This window comes from Stigmatopora argus, chromosome 14 (genome assembly GCF_051989625.1).
Source record: "Stigmatopora argus isolate UIUO_Sarg chromosome 14, RoL_Sarg_1.0, whole genome shotgun sequence".
NCBI classification, from domain to species: domain Eukaryota; kingdom Metazoa; phylum Chordata; class Actinopteri; order Syngnathiformes; family Syngnathidae; genus Stigmatopora; species Stigmatopora argus.
This window is the reverse complement of record NC_135400.1, coordinates 5,266,005-5,286,446: the sequence shown is the minus strand read 5'-3', so window position 1 is coordinate 5,286,446 and position 20,442 is coordinate 5,266,005. Positions and strand designations below refer to the sequence as shown.

General features: G+C 39.2%; 1 protein-coding gene across 4 annotated transcripts in view; it reads right to left on the bottom strand.

Annotated features, from left to right (window-relative positions):
• Positions 1 to 20,035, bottom strand: part of LOC144087939 (trinucleotide repeat-containing gene 6A protein-like) — a 33,398-nt gene extending 13,363 nt beyond the window's left edge. For 3 of the 4 annotated variants that reach the window (XM_077618070.1, XM_077618071.1, XM_077618072.1), the window contains exons 1-12: positions 19,781 to 20,035; positions 18,698 to 18,741; positions 11,130 to 11,221; positions 6,570 to 6,862; positions 5,855 to 5,902; positions 3,461 to 5,482; positions 3,183 to 3,336; positions 2,614 to 3,080; positions 2,201 to 2,332; positions 1,941 to 2,102; positions 349 to 537; positions 91 to 254 (exon numbers count right to left, since the gene is read on the bottom strand). In XM_077618070.1, the coding sequence (XP_077474196.1) occupies positions 91 to 254; positions 349 to 537; positions 1,941 to 2,102; positions 2,201 to 2,332; positions 2,614 to 3,080; positions 3,183 to 3,336; positions 3,461 to 5,482; positions 5,855 to 5,900 (3,336 nt within the window). In that variant the 5' untranslated portion in view covers positions 5,901 to 5,902; positions 6,570 to 6,862; positions 11,130 to 11,221; positions 18,698 to 18,741; positions 19,781 to 20,035. The remainder of the gene's footprint in view (positions 1 to 90; positions 255 to 348; positions 538 to 1,940; positions 2,103 to 2,200; positions 2,333 to 2,613; positions 3,081 to 3,182; positions 3,337 to 3,460; positions 5,483 to 5,854; positions 5,903 to 6,569; positions 6,863 to 11,129; positions 11,222 to 18,697; positions 18,742 to 19,780) is intronic. The other variant, XM_077618073.1, reaches the window with a different exon arrangement.
• Positions 20,036 to 20,442: the final 407 nt, after the last annotated feature.

Genomic DNA, 20,442 nt, shown 5'->3' with positions numbered 1-20,442 from the left:
TTCAACTAAATAAATCACATGGGATAGGACAATTTTGCACGTGCAGATGATGTTCAAATTATTTGTTGTGCAGGTATAGTGGAAACCCACCTTACAGGATCCCTTGTGCTTGTAGTACCAGTTGTTTTGGTCATGTGATCTATTCTCCTGTGGGTTGTTAGTCCACATGCCAATTTCTACTTCCTCTTCCTGATCCCAACTGTTACCCATTGAGTCATCACCACACCATGTCTCCATTGGTTTGGAACCAAGACCTAACAAATGGTAAATATGAAAATGAATAATCAGCTAAATAGCTTTCTTTCACCAATGACAAAGCAACTGTAGAGTATTTAGAACCAATATTACCCGACTTATAACGAGCTCCCCATCCAGATGAAGGTTCCCGATTATCCCGAGTGGGTTCATTCCAACTAGAGCGAGTGTCCACTGCCTTCCCCCAGGCAGATGTGCCATTGTCCACTGTCACAGGTGGAGCAGACGCGGGTTCACCCCATGTTGAGGACTCTTTCGGCTGGGAATAAGGCTCACCCCAACCTAAAGACAAGCACAATTAGTATGAAGATCAAAGCATTAGCAAAATTACAACTCAATCGAACTCAATCAATGCATTATATAGAATCTATAACACCCCTTGCAAAAAGGTGCCCATTCCTGACTTGGTTGTAAGCTAACTGTCCCATTAAAAGCACCTAGTGCAGTAGTTCTTAACCTTGTTGGAGCTACCGAACCCCACCAGTTTCAGATGCGCATTCACCAAACCCTACTTTAGTGTAAAATAAAATGATTTTTTTGTTCAAATTCAAGATATATAAATTCCTCACAGGACTGATTGGCCAAGCAATGTCACATGATCATCTGCAGCCAGTGATGGTCAAGCGGGGCATGTTATCATGTTACATGAGTCGATGTGTATTGATCTCTGAGGCTGAGGCTCCACCGAACCCCTGGCACCGACTCACTGAACCCGTGAGTTCGATCGAACCCAGGTTAAGAAACACTGACCTAGTGTCATATTTGTATGTACATGAAATGTGGTAAAATGCCATACCTGAAATGGCAATTATTTAATGATATATATTCTAATTTGCGTTCTCCCGCCATATCTTCATAAAATCTATAAACGTTCTCTCCTAATAGTAGCTGCTTTTGGTGGCCCCAAACTTCCTCATTATCTACTTTGCTGCTCCAGTTAGCTCACTAGACCAAGTCTCTGTATAACCCTTAAGGACCCTCCTTTTACTTTCTCCAGCTCTCCCTCACTGAGGCCGTTTCCATTTCCAAATAAGCCAACCTCTGAGAATGCTTCTCTCGGAAACCCTAACAAAAGTCTGGGTTTCTGTTGTGCAATTGGCAAGCAAGAGAGAAAAGGCGGAAGAGAGGCTAATAAAAGGGGGAAGCAGTTGGGGATGGGGGCAGGGATTCAACCATGCTCTTTGCATTCCTAAAGGATGACTCAACCACACAAAAACTTTGCAAGAAAGACAATGGATGTAGTGTATACCTTTGTTGTCTTTGGTCTCTACGCTTCTCAACAAATACATTTTTATACAGATGTGATGCTAAGTCATCATGTTTAAACAGTAAAAGTTACTACAAACTTTTAAAGAGAGCTACATACTTTAGTATCATTAGAGGCAATCAGACGAGGCCTGCGCTAACATGTTCATATTAGCTTTATTACACAGTAATTTTCCCCTCCACATTTTAGAAGGTAATTGTCAATACTTGGATTCCATCATATCAAGTTAAATCCTTTTAAGGCACTTCGAATTACTTGATATACATATAATAAATTTCATCACATCTCAGACCTTTAAGGTAAAAATGTAGAACCTGTGTTTCTACTGCTGCACACAATTTGCCCAAAAGAACAACAACCGCACAGAAGATGAAATATCTAACTACAGTGCATTTAATATTCATTGAAAGAAACCTACCGGAACTGCTACCTTTGTCTTGTCCATGAGGCTGTACGGACTGAGAATGATGTGTCGAGCTATGTAGTGGGTGAGCTTGGTGTTGAGAAGATGGGCCCATGTTGTCCTGGTCTGACTGGCCAGTTCTATTCCACATGGTGACTCCCCCACCATGGTACTTCACTGTTGTCGTAAAGTCAGTCCAAATGACAGTTGAAAGTGAAAATCCTCAATAAATCCTCAGAGTACAAAAACTGAATAATCAATTTGGGTGGCCTTACCAGGATCACCCCAAGCTGCAGTTCCATCATCAATTTCCATCCGTCGACGGACAGATTCTGGGGAAGGCTCCTCCCACCCAGTAGCTCCATCATCCTTTTGACCCACTGTGGGCATTGGACCTCCCAACCAGCCTGAAAGCAGAATCAAACCAATCCATCAGTCAAGTCCTTGCGATCGATATACACCAGCTTCAACAACATCCCATAATTAAATAGGTGACCAGCGTACAGTAAAAAAAAAATGGAGACTGCAGATGGCTGGTGGAGATACCAGTCCTAATATTCTGATAGTGTTAAGATATTATACCACCTGTTGCAGTTAATTCGCTCAATGAAGTGGGTCAGTTATCAGTTTTCGTCCAAAAATAATTGAAGGTATATCATATCATAACTGCACAGTTCCATATTTTTACCTGTAGGCTTGTTGTTGGTCCTTGACATGCTGGATTCGGGACCTTTCCCCCACTCGTTGGTAGTACAGGAAGACTTAGGATTGGAGTCGCCCCAGTTCTGGGCACTCTGGTTGTTTTTCACTGGTTCACCCCAACCCTGGCTTTTATTTTGAAGGTTTGGTTTAGAATCGTTCCAGTTAGAGCCTGGGTTGGGAGTACTCTGGTCTGGAGTATTTGACCCTCCACTTCCTACCCATGTGTTACTGCTGTTAGTATTAGTTCGCCCTGGCTCACTCCAGCATCCAGATCCTGATCTGTCACTGTCACTGTCCCAGCCCACTGATCCAGAACCTTTGGGGGGATCTCCCCAGTGGTTGTTAGACACTGTTCTGGAACTGTCTCCAGCAGTGGACCAGCTTCCATCTCCGTTCCCCATACTGGAACCCCAGCCTTGTTGCTGTTTGGGCAAATTTGTCCACGTATTGGATCTGAAAGTGGTAAATATTTTTTTTTACAAAGCTATTCATTCAAGATTAAAACATATTGTTAAATGATTTCCGTTACCAATATTATAAGTCATTGTTGCTCACCTGTCATCTTTGCACACGTTTCCCCCTTTGTAGCCAGATTCATTATCCCAGCCACTGGCAGGGCCTTTGTTATCCCAGCCAGAGGTTGGCCTTGGTTCCCCCCAGCCAGAGTTTCCTGTATCTGGGACCACACAACCTGGACCATTGCCCCAACCTGTTTATATGAAAAAAGGAAGTCGGTACGTACTGCTGATATCATTTGTGCTGCTCCTTTAAAATGTAACACTTATTCCCCGAGAATATGATGTGGGTCTCATCCACACTTGAATACCACCTACCTGTGCCTCCAGAAGTCTGGGTAAGAGTTGCTTGTGTTGGTGCTGCTGTTCCCCAGCCAGAGCGTTTCCTTTCATCTCCTTTGAGAGCGAGGTGCTGCTTGTTGGTCGAACTAACATCCCAAGCGGTGTTCTGTCGTATGGGTGTTTGTCCCCATCCAGTGTTGGACAGAACTCTTGGGTCCACATCAGTTCGACTCGGCAATGGCATGACTGGTGCTGGACTGCTACCTTTTCTCCAATTCCCACCTTTTGAGAGGACATTATCTCTGTCTGAGCACGACTGGCCTCCAGAACTTTCCGCACTTCCTTCACTTTCTCCGGAACGACTCCAGCCTCCTGATATGCCTGGCAGGCTTGCACTACCAGACCCTCCACTTCCTATCCCCATGGCATCATCCTCCAGGCTCTTCCATCCATTGCTAGTACTTCCATTATGACTTTCAGCATCTGAATGGTTGTTCCCATGGGTTGTTGCCCACTCCCCATTTGACATCTTATTGGATGTGGAAGAAGAGGAGGAAGAGGAGGATGCACTGCTTCCCCAGGGTCGAGGTACCCCTAATGGAGAGTTCATTGTAGTTTGGTTCAGAGTCACTGGCATTTGCCCTGTAGAGCCTGGGATTTGATTTGTACTGATACCCCAGGGATTGTTGCCCTGACTTGGATTTGGGTTACTGGCAGGCCCTTGATCCCAGCGTGAACCCCCAGTGCTATGGTGGCTATTATTACTCTTAAAAGCAGCAGTAGTGGACATTTGGGAATTCCCAGCCTGCATTAAGGCAGGGTTTTGTGGGTTCACAGTGTCTGAATTTGGAGGACCCTTATCTCCAGAGTAGGCAAATGCATCCCAAGGCGTACCATAGGTTCCGAGACTCCCTATCTCTCCGTGGAGCTGCTGGGGGGTAGATGAAGGGTTTCCATTGGGCAGCAGACCACCACCTCCTGCTCCTCCAATTGAACCCCAGGAACATTCTCCGATCAATTGAGTTGAGGCAACAGAGTTTGGTAGGGTAGAGGTCATTGTTGTGTTAGTAGTAGTAGTAGTAGAAGTTGTAGTAGTATTCATCATTATAGTGTTATTTGGTCCATTTGATTCAGTGTTTAGGTTGGCGGGCTGCAGGCCACCATTTCCACTGCTGCTGCTTCCTAACACATGACTGCTTGATGTACCATTATTTACCTCCGTGTCTTCCATCATATTGGTTCTCTCTGGAGCTGCCATGCCACCCCAGGTCAGCAAGGAGCCCTGTTGGGGTGCTATACCCAATTTAGAATTCATCCCCTGAGGCTGTAGAGACCTTTGGCCCAGGGACACTGGGTTTGGGGTTAAATTTTGTGGCCAGGCACCATGGTTGGGATTGGGGAGTACGGTATTTGGAGACGGTGCTCCATTCATGCAGGTGGTGTTCTCGCTGGAAGTCATCATGGTGTTGCCTGATTGGGTGCCCCAAACAGTGCTGTTATTAACAAGCTTGTTGTGGTTACCCATGTTATTGCTGCCAACAGTGCCAGATATGGACACAGAAAAGTGAGGGTGTCCAGAAATGTTACTATTTCCATTTTTCGCACCACAGATTTTTCCAACTCCTCCACCATTAACTTGACAACTATTTCCGTTGCTGTCTCCATTCAGTGAAAGACCAACCATCATGGTAGAGGAAGGAGTGAATGTTGGAGAAGACTCAGAGGAAGAAACATTTGCTGACATCATCCCAGTTGTCACAGCAATCGTGGCAAAGTGACTCTCTGAGCCAGTCGACGGACTACAGTCGGCATCCATACATTCTGGCGCTAACTCGGGGTCTGAACCTGACCCGCAGCCAGAGGAGGAAGAGGATGAGGAACAGGAAAACGAAGATGATGAAGGGGGCCAGACAGAAGAATTAGTTGAGGAGGGGTTGTTGGATTTGTCTGTGCTGTTGTCCACTAAGACCTTTCCCCAGTTGCTGTCACCGCTGCAGGGAGATCCAGAAGACCAGGGAGATGGCTCATACTGTGAATCCAAGCCAGGGTGTTCCAGGCCTTTAAGGAAACAAAGACAAAAGCCAAGTGTTATGTAGTCTATGAAGCAAGAATTATCCTCAAAAATTAAATTCATTGTCTACAGTGAGTAAGGTCAATGGCTGCTTGGTTCTTTCACCGTAGATAAACAGTGCTAGGTTTCAATAACTCCGCTGTCCCTATAGTCTCACTAGTACAGGGCAAACATGATTGTACTACAATTAATCAAAGTCAAAGTGACAGATTAATCCTACTTCAATTTAACTTAATTTACCCCTCACAATCTCTGAAATGCGTTCATAGTCAAGGTCAAGGAAAAGGGATTTGCTCGCAAAGAAACAAAACACTCAAATGAAGAAAGAGGAAACGAGAAAGAAAGAAATGTGTAGTCACCTGTCTGATTAGGGGAATGGCTGACGGAATCCCGAATGGGAGCCATGCCTGGAAAGAGCAAGAGAAAGTAAAAGCTTTTTCAAACAGTTGGACAGATCTTTACCTGAAGACAAAAGACTGAAAGACAGACTACAAAAAGAATGACCACAGAATATAGACTACATGAGAAAAAAAGACAGTTGGGACTCAAAGTAAGAAAAGAGCAAGCGGTTAACGAACTACATATTTAATTCAAAAATAATCAGTGATATATATATATATATATATATATATATATATATATATATATATATATATATATTAGAGGGCTATATTGGCTAAATTTGCCATTCATTGCACTTGATGTCTCAAACATTAGAATGTTATGAATGAATACTTGTTGGCGTTAATATTTTTTCATTGAGTACCTCTTGAAAATCTGTATTAAAATTATTTGCCAACCGATTTATATGTATTTGACGTGTATATTAAATCAACAAATCTGTACAGCAGACAAAGAGACAGAGTGCCAAAAGAGATTTGGGATTTCATTTCCCATACAGCGCAGAAAATCTCTTTTAGAACAACGAATACAGAACAAATGAACATGTGCTATTGGAAACTGTGTTGTTAAAAAACTAATCTACAAAATCCTTTGCAGCGGTTCACCATAGTAAAATAACCCTTTTATTTTGACTGCAATGGGGACATGGGTTGCTATTATTTTTAAGCAGACCTGTGTGGTCAGCACGTGGCTGCAGCTCGTGAATGGTCTTGAGAGCCTCCCCGGGTTGACAGGAGACCTGGTTTCCTCTGGTTCCCAGTTTGACGAGGGAGAGTGTGACTTCTCTAGCAGGTATAGCCTCAAGGGTCTGGGGTGAAGAGGCAGGGTTGATCAGAGTGGGCAGCTGGTTGATCAGACGCCCTTGGCATCGCTAAGGACTTGATGAACACTGAATTTGTGTTTGCACATATAATTGGGAAGGGAGATGCCGTAGGGCTTCTTAAGGGACCTTGTAAGCACTGGTCCTGAAGATAAACACAAAAATGGGCGGGGTGAGGCAAACTTCAGAGAAAAATTCTACTCAACAGAGCTTTGGACTGTTAATATAAACAATTGATTTTGCCTGACATTGTTCCACAATTTAATTACCCACTGAAGTTTAAACAGCCCTAACTTTCTACAAACAACACCATTTAAAAAATATCACATACCTACCACAAAAACTACTCTCTGTAATGAGACTTGGGTTAAGATGTATGCACAGGTAGACTGCCAAGATAGTTTTAGGCACAAGAAGCTGCAGAGTGATTAGTGTTGAAGTATTCAAATTAGAGCTGGGCGATAAAACGATAACGATAATTCTCGTGAAATATTTTTGTCAAGAATAATATTAAAAACTTTCGATAAAAATGCGATACTTTTAAACTGCAATTACACCCCCCGACCGCCAGAGAACAGAGACACCGTTGCGAGATGAACGCTAGTTCCAGACCAACGTGTCTTTAGCATGTTAGCAATAGAGGCTAAAACAGAGCATGTACGCAAAAGGACAATAACACGGCCAAAATAAGCGATTATAGGATGCAGGACACCACCGAGCCAACCCACTAAAAGATTTAAGTGAATTCTCCCTGTTTTTTTAAATGCCTTGTACCTATGCAAAGAGCAGCCTTATTGAAAATTTCCTTAACTGACTGTCCTCATTTGAGTCTTTTTTTAATTGATATCAAGGTGTTCCCCCTTTAATGTAAATGTTTTGAAAACGTTGCAAAAATCTAAACCTTGTTGTTAAAATGGATTAAGTGCATCCAACTTTTTTAATTTTTTTTTGTGGGGGGGGGGGGGGGGGATGGGTATATGTGAGGTAAATTTACACGGTTTCTTTTTGTGAGGCTGAAAATAGTTTGCTTGCCAATGGTGATGTCTACAGTTGATTCTTTCATTTATTTCATATTGCACAGCAACTTTTGGTTTGAAGGTAAATTTATAAAAATAAAGATGCCTGTCAAAATTACTGCAGGTTTTATTCTTTACTTTTCATAGTGTCAGGACGAAGTTGTCTTATCTTCATTGCACAACAAAAATACTTTTAAAATTCATATTTCATATTTTCTTTTCTTATAAGGTAAGGGAAAAGAGGGTTTGAATAAGGAGGACATTAATTTATTTACTTATTCACTGAAGTTTCCAATTTGAAGCAAAAAAAAGATTTGATAGTTTTCGTGATAATTATGGATAGACTGATACATTTTATTGTGATAAAAAAGTTGTCATATGGCCCAGCTCTAATTCTAGATCTTTTGAAAATGGGTCTGAATGTAGGATTGCACATCAGAGGAGCCCGCCTTTTTGTGTGCCATCGACCCTTGTTTCTCACAGAGTTCTACCATGCTGTTTATTGAGTTTTTCTGAGTGTATGTAATGCAACTTTATTCTTTGTGTTTCATCATTGGCCCCAAGGAAGTGAAAACAATTAGCGGGCTCTGTTATCAAAGTGTTCACAAGTCGTGCTATCCCTAACTAAGGCAATCAATATCGGATTTTTTTTAACCAAAAACAATTTTAAGTTGTGTTTGCGTGCGTGTTTTTTTTTTTTCAGTTTGCCTTGTCTTATGGAACAAAATAATTTTCTAAGCAGAGGTACCAATTTATTCTTTTGGATTATCTAATGAATTTATTCATTATAGTTTTACCCAGGTACCTATTTCTTTAATATCTTGTAATGACATTTTGTGTCTCGAATTTTTGAGTCTACTGTTTCAAATATTGACCACAAGGTGCTGTTTGTGAGAGATTATTGAATGCTGCTAACTTTATGCTGATATCTACTCAATGTGTGACTAAACTGTATGACTATTTTTTCTTAGATTTTATTTGAAGATTCTTTCAAACTACAAGCTAGAAACAATGAAAGAATAACCAATTTTGAAAATAGAAAAATAATCAAGATCGGATATGAAAATAAAATGAGTCTTTTTATCCCAGCGAGATCACGCAGCTTTTTGAACAAAAACATACATATAAATAGTGGAAGACTTCAGTCAAAGTGGACCGGTGTATTTGACAGTTATAAGTGTGTACCACACTACTGACCTTTTCAAAAAGGTTAGAACATGTTTCAGCTTTTCCTGCAGGTTTATTTTTAAACTTTGCATTTAAAAAGCTAGCACTTGATTTACTAGTGAATGCAATGAAAAAAACAATGAAATGTGCACAATGCAAATGTTTGCGTTAAGTAAAACAATTGTTACAAGGGTTACATGTTTCCATTGCAATCATGGCTTTATAGCACCCATAATCACTTTTGCTAATAATGAACCATTACTCCACTGAACCCATCTAAATTGGTTTTCTACATTTAAAAAAACATCATTTGAAGAGTAAAGCAATAAGACAGACCCTGGCTTGTTGACAAGACACACTGACGTCTGCTCCATCTTTAGTTACTCTCAGCTCACTATCTGAAGCCCTCGGCAAAGTGCCAACATCTAGAATTTAGCCGTCTACAAGCCGCTTAGCAATCACAATCAATCACAAGACCAGCAAAACAATGGTTTCTAGAAAAAAAGGGGAAAAAGGCAGCAGCAACCCCCAACAAATACACGGAACCCACAAAAAAAATCTGGTCCATTCCAGGGAACCAAGTTGTTTACATCTCTAAGTATGACTCACAAGTGATTGATTTATATGGCTATGTACAAGCCTTAAGGTCCATACAAAAAGTTACTCAAGACTTTAGAAAGTTTTTTCATCTTTCAATCAGATCTCAGTTTGGCCCATAAAGTTGGCAGCTTCGCCATATATAAATGGAATGCAGAAAGAGAAATGACAAACAGCCATCTTTGAGATTGATGTGAGTGGAATGCAGCTGCAGCTTCTAACATGTATGACAAGGCAAAGAGGTCATCCAGTGAAGAGTGCTGCCTGAATTCTTGTTTCCAACCCGTTTTACTGCTACTTGCCCACATGACACAGTCAAAGCACTTAGCTCCTCCTTACCAACTAAAACTAATTCTGTCCAGCCATTAATGACCTACAATGTCATTGTTTCATTTATTGATTTAAGGAATGAGTATAAATGGTTTTACCGAGACAGATACAAGCATCCACGTAGATATGCTACATTGGGTACATATACATTTCCTTATGTGTACACAAAAAAACTACATAATGGTACAAAATTTTTTGACAACAAATTGTAAATTACTGTACAGTTTGGATTTAAACTGTGTGCTAATTTCCAATTACAAATATTCCAATTTGAAATAGTTAATGATACAACTCAGAATTGTGGCAATGCAGATAGGCATGTGGAATTAAGTTTGATGAAATATTTGTAAAATGCCACATTCAAGTTTTATTAGCGTTATTTGAATGAGATTACAATTACAAAACAATAAAATGACGTGTTCAAGTTTTAGAGTACTTTATGACTTCAATTGCAGAGTCAATCAGAATATTAGGACCATTTGTGCGTAAAACAAATTGCAGTCTTTAAATCAAGAACACGACTTAATTACAGGTGTGCATTAAACACGGGCGATTATTCATATCGCAAAAAGTTTCCGAGGGTAGTTATAGAGGTAAAAAGCTGTTAAAGAAATAGTCTGTTGGTATGGTAACACAGGTTAACACGCAACTCGTACAGGCTTGTCAAGATGGCTGCGCCAGCCATCAATGCCAGAATGCTTCTCTACCGAGTGTGGAAGGAGCTAATTAGCCAATACAGCAGCTGCCTCTTTAATATACCCACTATCTCACTTTCACAAGTTGAAAGATGTAAGACAGTCAAGCATCATGCGCTGACGTAACAAGCGCATGTGGTCAAGAAAAGATAACATTTCTAAGGATGGGAGGGGTTTCACGTCTCTACACTGATACAAACACACAGAAATGTGTAAAGGACAAGCCTTAAACGTTTGCTTATGCTCCAGTAGCCGATTGTTTTCATTTCATTAGTGGCATTTTATTTCTTGTCAATCAGCACCAACTACACACACACCTGAATTCATTCAGAGAAGTTTGGCTTTCACGATAATTGTATAGTTTTGATTTTGTTTAAAACGGCATTCATCTACAAGGGGTTTTGATTGATACTGTACTACACCATTTTCCATTCTCATTTCCACTGAAAGTGCAGTGTTTTCCTGTGGAGTCAATATGTTTAATGAAATGGCAAGGAAAACAACAAAAAACCAAACACCGCTAAAGAAAAGGCTATATCATCACACTTAAGTCAAACCACAATTTAAAAAGGTTTTGTATTTTTAACATCCTGTTATCTCCTTTTACCTTTTGTCCAGTCCTGCCTCTTATCCTCTTTCCTTCTCACACACTGTTTCTCACACTTGCATCCACAGTGTGTCTTTCTGTGGTTGAGTTCCCTGTTGAAGAAAATGGAAAAATGCTTAGAAAGCAATTAAAATTAGGAAAATTACCGATTGAAAGCTGATGTAAAAGCAGCCGGCACTGACAAGAACACAAACGTATAATCACATCACTTTATATTAAGGAAATAAATACTGTATTTATTATTTAACGGCTACAATCTCATTTATATGTTTGGCGTTATTCACTTTTAATGTTACTGTACACATTTTCCCAATTGGATGCTAGTGTTCAAAACATTTTCTCCAGGTGTACACCTTGCAGGCTGTTTAAATCCATTAATGGGATTACAAGAACAGGCTAACCCAATGATATAAGTGGACATACAAAGATGCTTAGACACCACGATGACATTGAAAAGTTCATATTAAATGTGGTACCAAAGAGTAAATGACAAAGTGGAAGGTGATGTTTGGGAAGTATGAAACAGTAGAAAATTTCTATTTTAAGAAAATTGATTTTCCATTTAATATTGCTTCAACATGACTAAATGCATCACCAGAGCTCAGTCATCCAACGTGCAGGAGTTACGGATGGTCCCATGTAGCTATTTGTTGACCTCATCACGTCAGTTATATAAATGCGCAAATAAGGCAGACATTCGAACAATATGCTTCGGAGAATCTACAGATTTTGAACAAATACGAGATTAGGCTCTATTCATTTCAAATATTGTGTGACCACTGGAACACATGCTTAACAAAGAGTTTGTAATAAGAGGTTGTCAATAGGCAAAAAATATTACAACCTAAAATATCCAAGCATAATTCAAAAGTTTTGAAACGGTCATGGTATATTATTTCCTTAGACCAGGGGTGGGCAAACTATTCCACCAATCTAGTGTGCAATCGGTGGATTGCAGTCAGGTGTTTCTTGTTTTCTGTAGAAATCTCATTGTCTAAAGCGTCTGTGCAAGATCAGTTGGAATAAAAACCTGTACCCACAGCGGCCCTCGAGTAGCGGTTTACCCACCTCTGCCCTAGTCTATAGTCAACCAGCTAGTCTAGGATGTAGTCGTCTGCCTTTCGCCCTTAGTCAGATGGGATTGGTCCAGGAATCCTTTCGATGATTCGCGGTAAAGTGGACTATAGTCAATTTGAAGAAAGGTTTATGAAAACACTATGTAATTTTGCACTGTGTCAAGAAAACCGCATTGTCTTGGAAAAGCCCTTCAAATTAACTTGGTATGATGCTTGAATACCTTTAGGTTGCAGAAACAAAAAAAGATTTGAAATTTAGCATTGGCCATTTATTTAGTACACGTGCTTCCAATTAAGATTAATTTCGGTGAATTTTCAAGTTGTTGATGCTTTACTTGGCCGTGGGACTTAGAACCAAAGCATCTGCTTTAAAATCAGTCCTGGAATTACCCCAAAAATATCTGCTTCACACCCATCACTTATCTTGCTGTCATTTAGCAAGTAGGAAACTCATGACTTCATCAGTGGAGTAGAAAGACCTGAACATTATCTTTTATTGGTGGTACAAAAGTACCTTGATAGTGAGATTTACAAGACGACGAGAAAACAGTTATTCTTTCTCAGGGTTCGGTCGAATGTGGAACTGACACAAACGTCATTGCTTTATTGGTGTGTATGATGCCGTTGTCTCAGAAAGAAATATGCAGACTGTTTTGAAACCCTGTATGCTCGTGGATATCAGCAGATATCTCCAAATGTTTAAAAACTAAATACTGACCATAAAAGCATATTAACCACATTAAACACTGCTATGGTATAGACCTGTCCAAATGATGGCCAATCTGAAAATTCTAGATTTAACACTTTTCCTCTTTTTTAGACATTTTGATTGAATGTTAATGTTGCTACCGCCTTCCTTGCTTCCCAGACCTTTCCCTGCTCCTTGCAGCCTTTTGCTTCACTCCAACCATCAAGTATTTCAGCAGATGGGTTCAACAACGGCAGACCATAGTGGGAGCCTCCCGGAGAGAACACACACACCAATACAGACAGCATCTGTTTATGAATGACCTGACAACCACCCATCCCCCGACAACCACAGATGACTTCAAGAAGGGAGGTACCAGGAGTGGCAACAATCAAACAGGAATAAAGACCGGGGCAGGCCAGCAAGTAAAAGGGGGACACAAGGTCAGCAGCATACCTGCTATCGGAAATGTATTTTATGGTTTGAATAATCTCATTCTAGAACCAGATACTAAGAAAACAGAAAATTTGTTGAGGTTATCCCAAAACAGCTCATTTTGAACATGGACACCCAGAAGACAAAAAAAGACTACATTATTTATTATACTTGTTACAACACTAGAAAAGAAAACAACATTATCAAGAAATGCAAATTTTTGCGAAACATTGTGGATACTTAAAATGAAGACTAAAAAAACTGCAGTTGTGACTAGCACAATGCTCCTATTTACAACACATCCACAAGCCACGTCACCAGACTGATGAACAGGATTTGCATTCCAAAAATATCCTTTAGCTAAATATCGTCTTTGTTCAATTTTAAAGGATTGAAAATATCTCCACTATTCAGTATACGTTGCACTCCAAAGTTATAGAAAAAATGGGATGAACACAATAGGGAGTAGCATTAAATTTAAAGAATAGTAACGTTCTAAAAGGCCGAAACTGGAGTTATGCATGTTAATCATAACTTAGAGAATTTTACAACAATCTGTTCCAAAATGAAACGCAGTTTTGCAACAATCTGAGCAAGTTTATACAGTGAGTCATGAATGGATGAAAGCAGATGGTCAGTTAATGGAACTGCTTCTTATGAGCTCAAAGTAAGGTTGTACTTCTACCTCAAGATTAACCCTTTCCTTTTCCTTGTCAACCAGAGAAGTGGACACTTGTAAAAAAATCAGTTATAGTGATGAAATGGAAAATTTATTGTGAAATATGACCAAGGGTGTTTCCATTTTAAATAATATGAGTTTGTAACTCAGTAAGTGATGCCTAATGGGAGGGGAAAAAAAAAAACAATACAGTACGGTTGCCAAGGGTGCCAGACCACTGAACATTTGTAATTAATGATGAAATACAGTAGCTCCACACAATACAATGAAATACTTTGGGTTCATGATGAGGTAAGAATCGGGTCGTGGTGTCAGACTTATTTTTAAAACATTGTAGGCTTAAGTTTTTGTGACTTGTATTGAATCATCCAATGATGTCAAGTTTAAAAGGGAATTGCATATTGATTCTATTTGTAGCCTGGAGGAACTGGTAATCTTCCCACCAAAAGGCAAGAAACACTTAAACTAGGGCATGGTCGCGTGGCTAATTTGCCGACAGCACACTATATAATTTGCATAAGTATGTTTTCTTAACACTGGAACACTTTCAGTCAAGTCAACACACAATTGAAACGATTAAGCTTTTTATCTTCTCTATACTGGCAATCCTACAGTTAAGGGTCTGTATTGGTTAAATAGTGGGTTTTAGAGGAGTTGGGGAGTGAAGGAGGGCTATCATGAAAAATTGCAACAGGAATTTTGCTTAAGAAAATGTGTCCTTTTATTTTTACGCTATATCCCCACACCCTGTAACTCTGTGAAAGTATGATATGATGTGATTTTTGGACTTCAGTCCAGTGCGGGTTGTGTATATGAACAAACAGTACAAAAATTACAGCACCCCCCTTTTCAAATATTTACCGTTTTCCTTTTTAAATTATACATATGTTTTTAGATTTAAAAACTAAACTGTTTTTTTTTTAAATAAATTAGAGATAGGAACATTTTAGGTCAACAACAACCAATTATTCAACGAAGAAAATGGTTTACGATAAATTTGATAACCAATATTGATTAATCAAGTCAGCTCTCATACAGAATAAAATGTCTAGTTGGGGAAATTACACATGCAGGCGATGGACTGGCTGCAGTTTTCTGGCTTCTTTGTGTGGCTGCGTGTGGACCAACTGTACCGAGACAATGAGCTCAACACAAACATCTCTGCCCACACAAAACATTAGGACCGTGGCTTCTCATTGAGCGATTTAAAACAGCAAAGCTTACTCAGCACAATGTGGCCGAGACCAAACCAGACCCTACAATACAAGTCAAACGGAACTGCATTTGCTTGCATAAGCGTCAGGTGCCCATCCACTGTTAATACACACATTCCATGTTTCCAGACACAAATTGTTATTAATGTATTTAAAGTCTACGTAGCAAAAAAAAATGCCAGAGTTAAGGGTTAGTGTCAATTCTTCAAAAAAGGAAAATAAAAGGCTAATCCAGGTGGGTCTGCCAACCACCTGGGCTTACTTTGCCTTCTGGAGTACTTTGTAGCTTCTGCTTGAACTATTATGTTAAATCGCCAGATTTTTCATGGAACAAATACAGAGAAAGCCAACTGATCACTGGTTCATTATTTGCAAATTTAATATAGTAGTGATTGACCTCTCATCTGTTTTGTTACTTCATTTTTTTTCAAATTTCGAGCTCAAGCCAAAAGTACCATAACTGTAAAGTCAGCCTATGCATTGAGCATCCACAATAAGACAAAAAGTAGTTCTTCGCCACCATAGTGGCACCAAAGACATATGGAGTTCAGAAGTTGTGGATAAACACAATAATTCCCTCCTTTCTGTGGTACCTATTGACAACTTGATCTTTTTTAGGGGAAAGCAACTATTTAGCTGTATTTTTCCACAGTACTAATACTAGATAGACAGTGGTTCTACAAGATACCAGAAATTGGTTCTCTGACAACACTCATCAAAAGGCTAATTAAAATGACCCAACTCTATTGGAAATAATGGAAATTCCATTGAAAAACAATAATGAGGAAAAACTGCTTCAGAGATAATAATGATAACCTGGTTAATTTGTTGAGTCTTTGAAATGTGCATCTTCTTCAATAACAACTGAGTATGAGTGACATAACAGAAAAATCAAGAAAACAAATTAATGAAATAAAAATTAGCAAACTTTACGCAACAATGACTTATTGTGTACACAGCTTGGTCACTGGAAGGCAGCGTGGCACTTGGGAAGAAGACAAGAACAAGAGGAATGCAGTAGAAGAATGAACCTTTGTTGATATAACTTTTTATATGTATGTGGGGGTTTGTTATACAGGTCGGGCAAAAAGTAAGAGTGCACTTGAATATTGTGTCGGTTTCCCCCCGCATATTTCAACAAAAAGAATTTTCAAATGAGATCAACTGTGTGAATGCTTGAAATCTCTGCTTTCAACATTATGATACTCTTAAAAAAAGTGGGAAGACAGCAGCTTAATTTATTTAACTTTATCCCTATTATTGGCCCAACCAGCACATCTTGTCTATAAATGTTCCTAAATTGAATATTTATTGTTTTTGAGAGTTAAAAAACTCAAATCAATGACAATTTTTATTAATGTGAGAACTGTGACCTCACATTAACATCATGCTAACAGGCTTCTTAAAAAAACTGAATTTGTATTTTAATGCAGAGTATGTGTATTTTGTTTATGTGTATTTAGCATTGAACTTCGCCTCAACCGGAGTCTTTTGTTTTTCTTTTTGGAGACCCATTACCTCTGGTCAATTAAATATGTCACATCTGATAAGTGAAATATACCCCAATATTCAATTGGACCCTATAAAAAAATTAATATGTCATAGTAGTAACCTGTATGTAATGTAGTAATAAAAAATATTTAAGTCAAATGTAAACAACTCTTTAGTTAGTGAATTATAATTCTTTGCGGTGTGCGATTTACCCATTCGGTGGCAATTCAATGAAATTATGCAGACTAACAAAGAAGAATTTTAAAACTACTTCGGTGGTACTATAAGCTGCAGTATTATTGCTACTTTTTTCAATGCAGAAGGATTATACATTTGAGTGTTGTTATAATGTCTGTCTAAATATTTGCTGCACTTTATATAGATAGATCCAGTGTATTCTTTTTAGGTTAGTGGACAATATAGCGTGAGAAGATATAGAAACTGTATTTCAATCGTTTGGCGATTTGATCCTGCCAAGAATCTATTTATTTTTTTTTAAACATGTCACTTTTCATTAAAGGAACAAGCAGGATGCTATAATAATGTTCCACTAGAATTAGGTCTAAGTTAACTTATTTCCTGCAATTGATGGTGCTAGACGTCTAATTTTTGGCTGAGAGAAAGCGAATAAACTATCGTTCATATGAATTGGACGGCAAGTTCCGTCAAGGGCACTCAAATGAGAATTCAAAGCTAGCCCTCCGAACTTAAATGAACTGGATTTCTATCAGTAGCAGATACTGAGTTAGGAAAGACACTCGTATATTTACAAGAATGTTGCAATGATATAGTGCCGGTTATAGAAATGTTGAACTCAAATACAATCAGATTGTGTGAAGATAAAAGTTTTTGAGAAATTGTTAGCAATGGTGTGTCTTTAAAAAAAAATTCCATTTAGGAATACAGTCATACCTCTACTTACGAAATTAATTGGTTCCAGAACTTTTTTTCGCAACTTAAAAAAATTCATAGGTGGGGATGTACTTTATTATTAAATTCTCTAATTTGTTCCATGGTCCTCACACAACTACCAACTAAACCCTTTAAAATTGGTCAAAGTGTTCCAATTTTGTATGATAGATGTGAGGAAACACAAAATTGAGAGCATATTATAAGGAAATGATTTATCAATGTCTTAAAATAAATAAAGCATATGAAAATGTGATCAGCACCACGGAAATAGTTCCCTTTGTGGCCGTCATTATGGGAGACCATAATACCCAAGTTTGTCCGCCACATGGCGGCAAGAGCCCGTTCTACCAGGGCCGAAAGCCATCCACTCTGAAAATATGTGCCGCATTGCATTTGTAAAGTTTTTAATCGCTTAATTAGGGGAATTGCAATCATTAATAAGGGGGGCATTTAGCCGAGATGGACAGGTATGTAAGAGAGAATCTTGAACCATGGATAGTGGTTGTTGTGAGACAGCCAATTGAATTGAATGCTTTTATTGTCATTATATGAAATAGAATAAGAACGATGAAATGAGAGCCCAGTTGAGGGTAGCGACTTTCGAAAGTGAGAATCAATGCATCTGCGACAATATTTTCAAAATAAAATAATGGATAAGGAAATGCATTTACTTTTTTGGGGATTGCATAACTTGGATCTTTTTTGTATCTCGAGTCACTCATTTGCATATAAAAAAATCATGGCTAGAGGCATTCGTAAGTAGAGGTATAACTGTAGCTTGCTTTTCTCTATTGCAGAATATTATTGATTGATTTTCTAACCCATGCATCGATAATTATTGTACCATATTTAGAGATAATTGTTATTGTGAGCTTGAATCCCACATCGCATTTGGAGATACACAGCAGTTCCTACCCATAGGTGACAAAGCATCAAAGCAATTTATCAAGTCTTCTCAGGCCTTGACTACCTATCATTGTATGCAAATATACACTATATAGATTAGATAACTTTATTCATCCCGTATTGGGGAAATTTCACTGTCACAGTAGTACTCATGAGGACTTACACACCTGTTAAGATGCTTCAGTTTCTTTGGTGGCAAAAGCTTCCAAATCTAGATTTAAGGAAAGAAAGAAAAAAAAGTTAATTTCTCCAAAAGTTACCTGGCACCAAACTCTCATCCATCAAATTAATTGGCTTGCAATGGGTGTTGACTGAGATTAAAACGAAAGACAACATTGTCATAAATAATCTTTAACAGTTGTCTGCAATTAAAAACAATTATAGTCGGCGAACCTTCTCAGGTATGCTGAAAATCAAGTTGCTCTTGACAAAAACAACAAAAAATAAACGAAACAAACCACTGTCTCGCATTTTATACCCGACGAAGTGTGAATATTTTGTGCAAAGAGGGAAAAAAAGACGAGCGAGAAAGTGCGTTTAGGTAAGAGTTACAGCCCAGGTCTTGATCGGCCATTATCTCCTCAGCTGTCGGCTTTAACCAACATGGCTCCTCTCGGCTCGACTACTATTTTTCCACCGTGACCCACCCTAGCAAAGTCATTTTGGAAAGTGTGGGTAAAACAATGTTCCGTGACCTCGTCTGAAACACTTAATCAAGTCTTACAAGCCCAAAACTAACGAAATGTGTTGTTTACAGCGTACGAGCCAGCTGATGGGTTCCCCTTTGCCGACAGAGGGTGTTATAATCGATCGAAAGCGAAGCTGCACAAATACCCACTCGAAAAAAATGCACTTGTACTGCACTCCTTCGGGAAATAAAGTCACAAAACCATAATAGTCACACGAAAAAAGGATGCGTAAGGGAAGGTGAAAGCCGAGCAGTCGTTTTGCACGACCGCCAACAATCTGCGTCGTTAAATTAGCATGGATGCTAACAGTAGCTATGAGCTAATTATACGGATGGTACCTGTCCTGTAGTGTTCGAATTACAAGTAAATATTTGTAAATGCATGTAGTATTTTTTTATAATCAGACGACATAACTCGGTCTTGCAAAACCACAGCGACGACGGCGGCGGTTCAACTTATCGCCGTCAGTCCCTACTGTCTGCTTCGAATGACGGCCGGTAAGGTTACATGAGCACGACAACAGAAAAAAAGAATGTCGTCCTGTAAGAAAAAATACCTTACCTCATTGAAGAATAAAGTGCAACCGAGTGGAAAAGGAAAGCCGACTGTAAGGCTTAAAATAATTTCTTGAGCGCGTTTGCAGCATCTAAGAGGGGAGGCAGTCGTCCTGCATGATCGCCATTTTCTTCTTTAACTCGATGCTGCTGGCTAACCTTTAGCATTTAGCATTCAGCTCGAGAGCTGCTGCTTTCGCTGCTGTGCGCGTGCACGTATGCGCGAACAACCCCGGAGGGACGAAGGGAGAATGGGGGCGGGGGCCCGCCTGTGCTCGTATGTGACTGGGGGAGGGTGCTAGTGGTGGTCGGGGGGCTGTGCAGGAAACACTCTCCACTTCCTCTGACTGAACCGAACCCATTGCATGTATATAAAATTGTTTTATGAGAGCTGTTATAACATACTGAACATGGCCTGTGTTTCAATACATACGCAATATGAATATATTTCAACACATGCATGTTAATATATTTATATTATTATATTAATGAGTAAATGTAATTATGAAGTAATCATGTTCATAAAAATAAATGATTAACATGAAAATCAATTAAAACACAAATGCATACGAGTTATGCAACTAAATAACACCAAATTAGGTTTTTCCTCTCGCCATAGTACATATCCGTGGCGAGCCTTCAGGGCCTTCAAGGCCTTCTCTGCTGGCC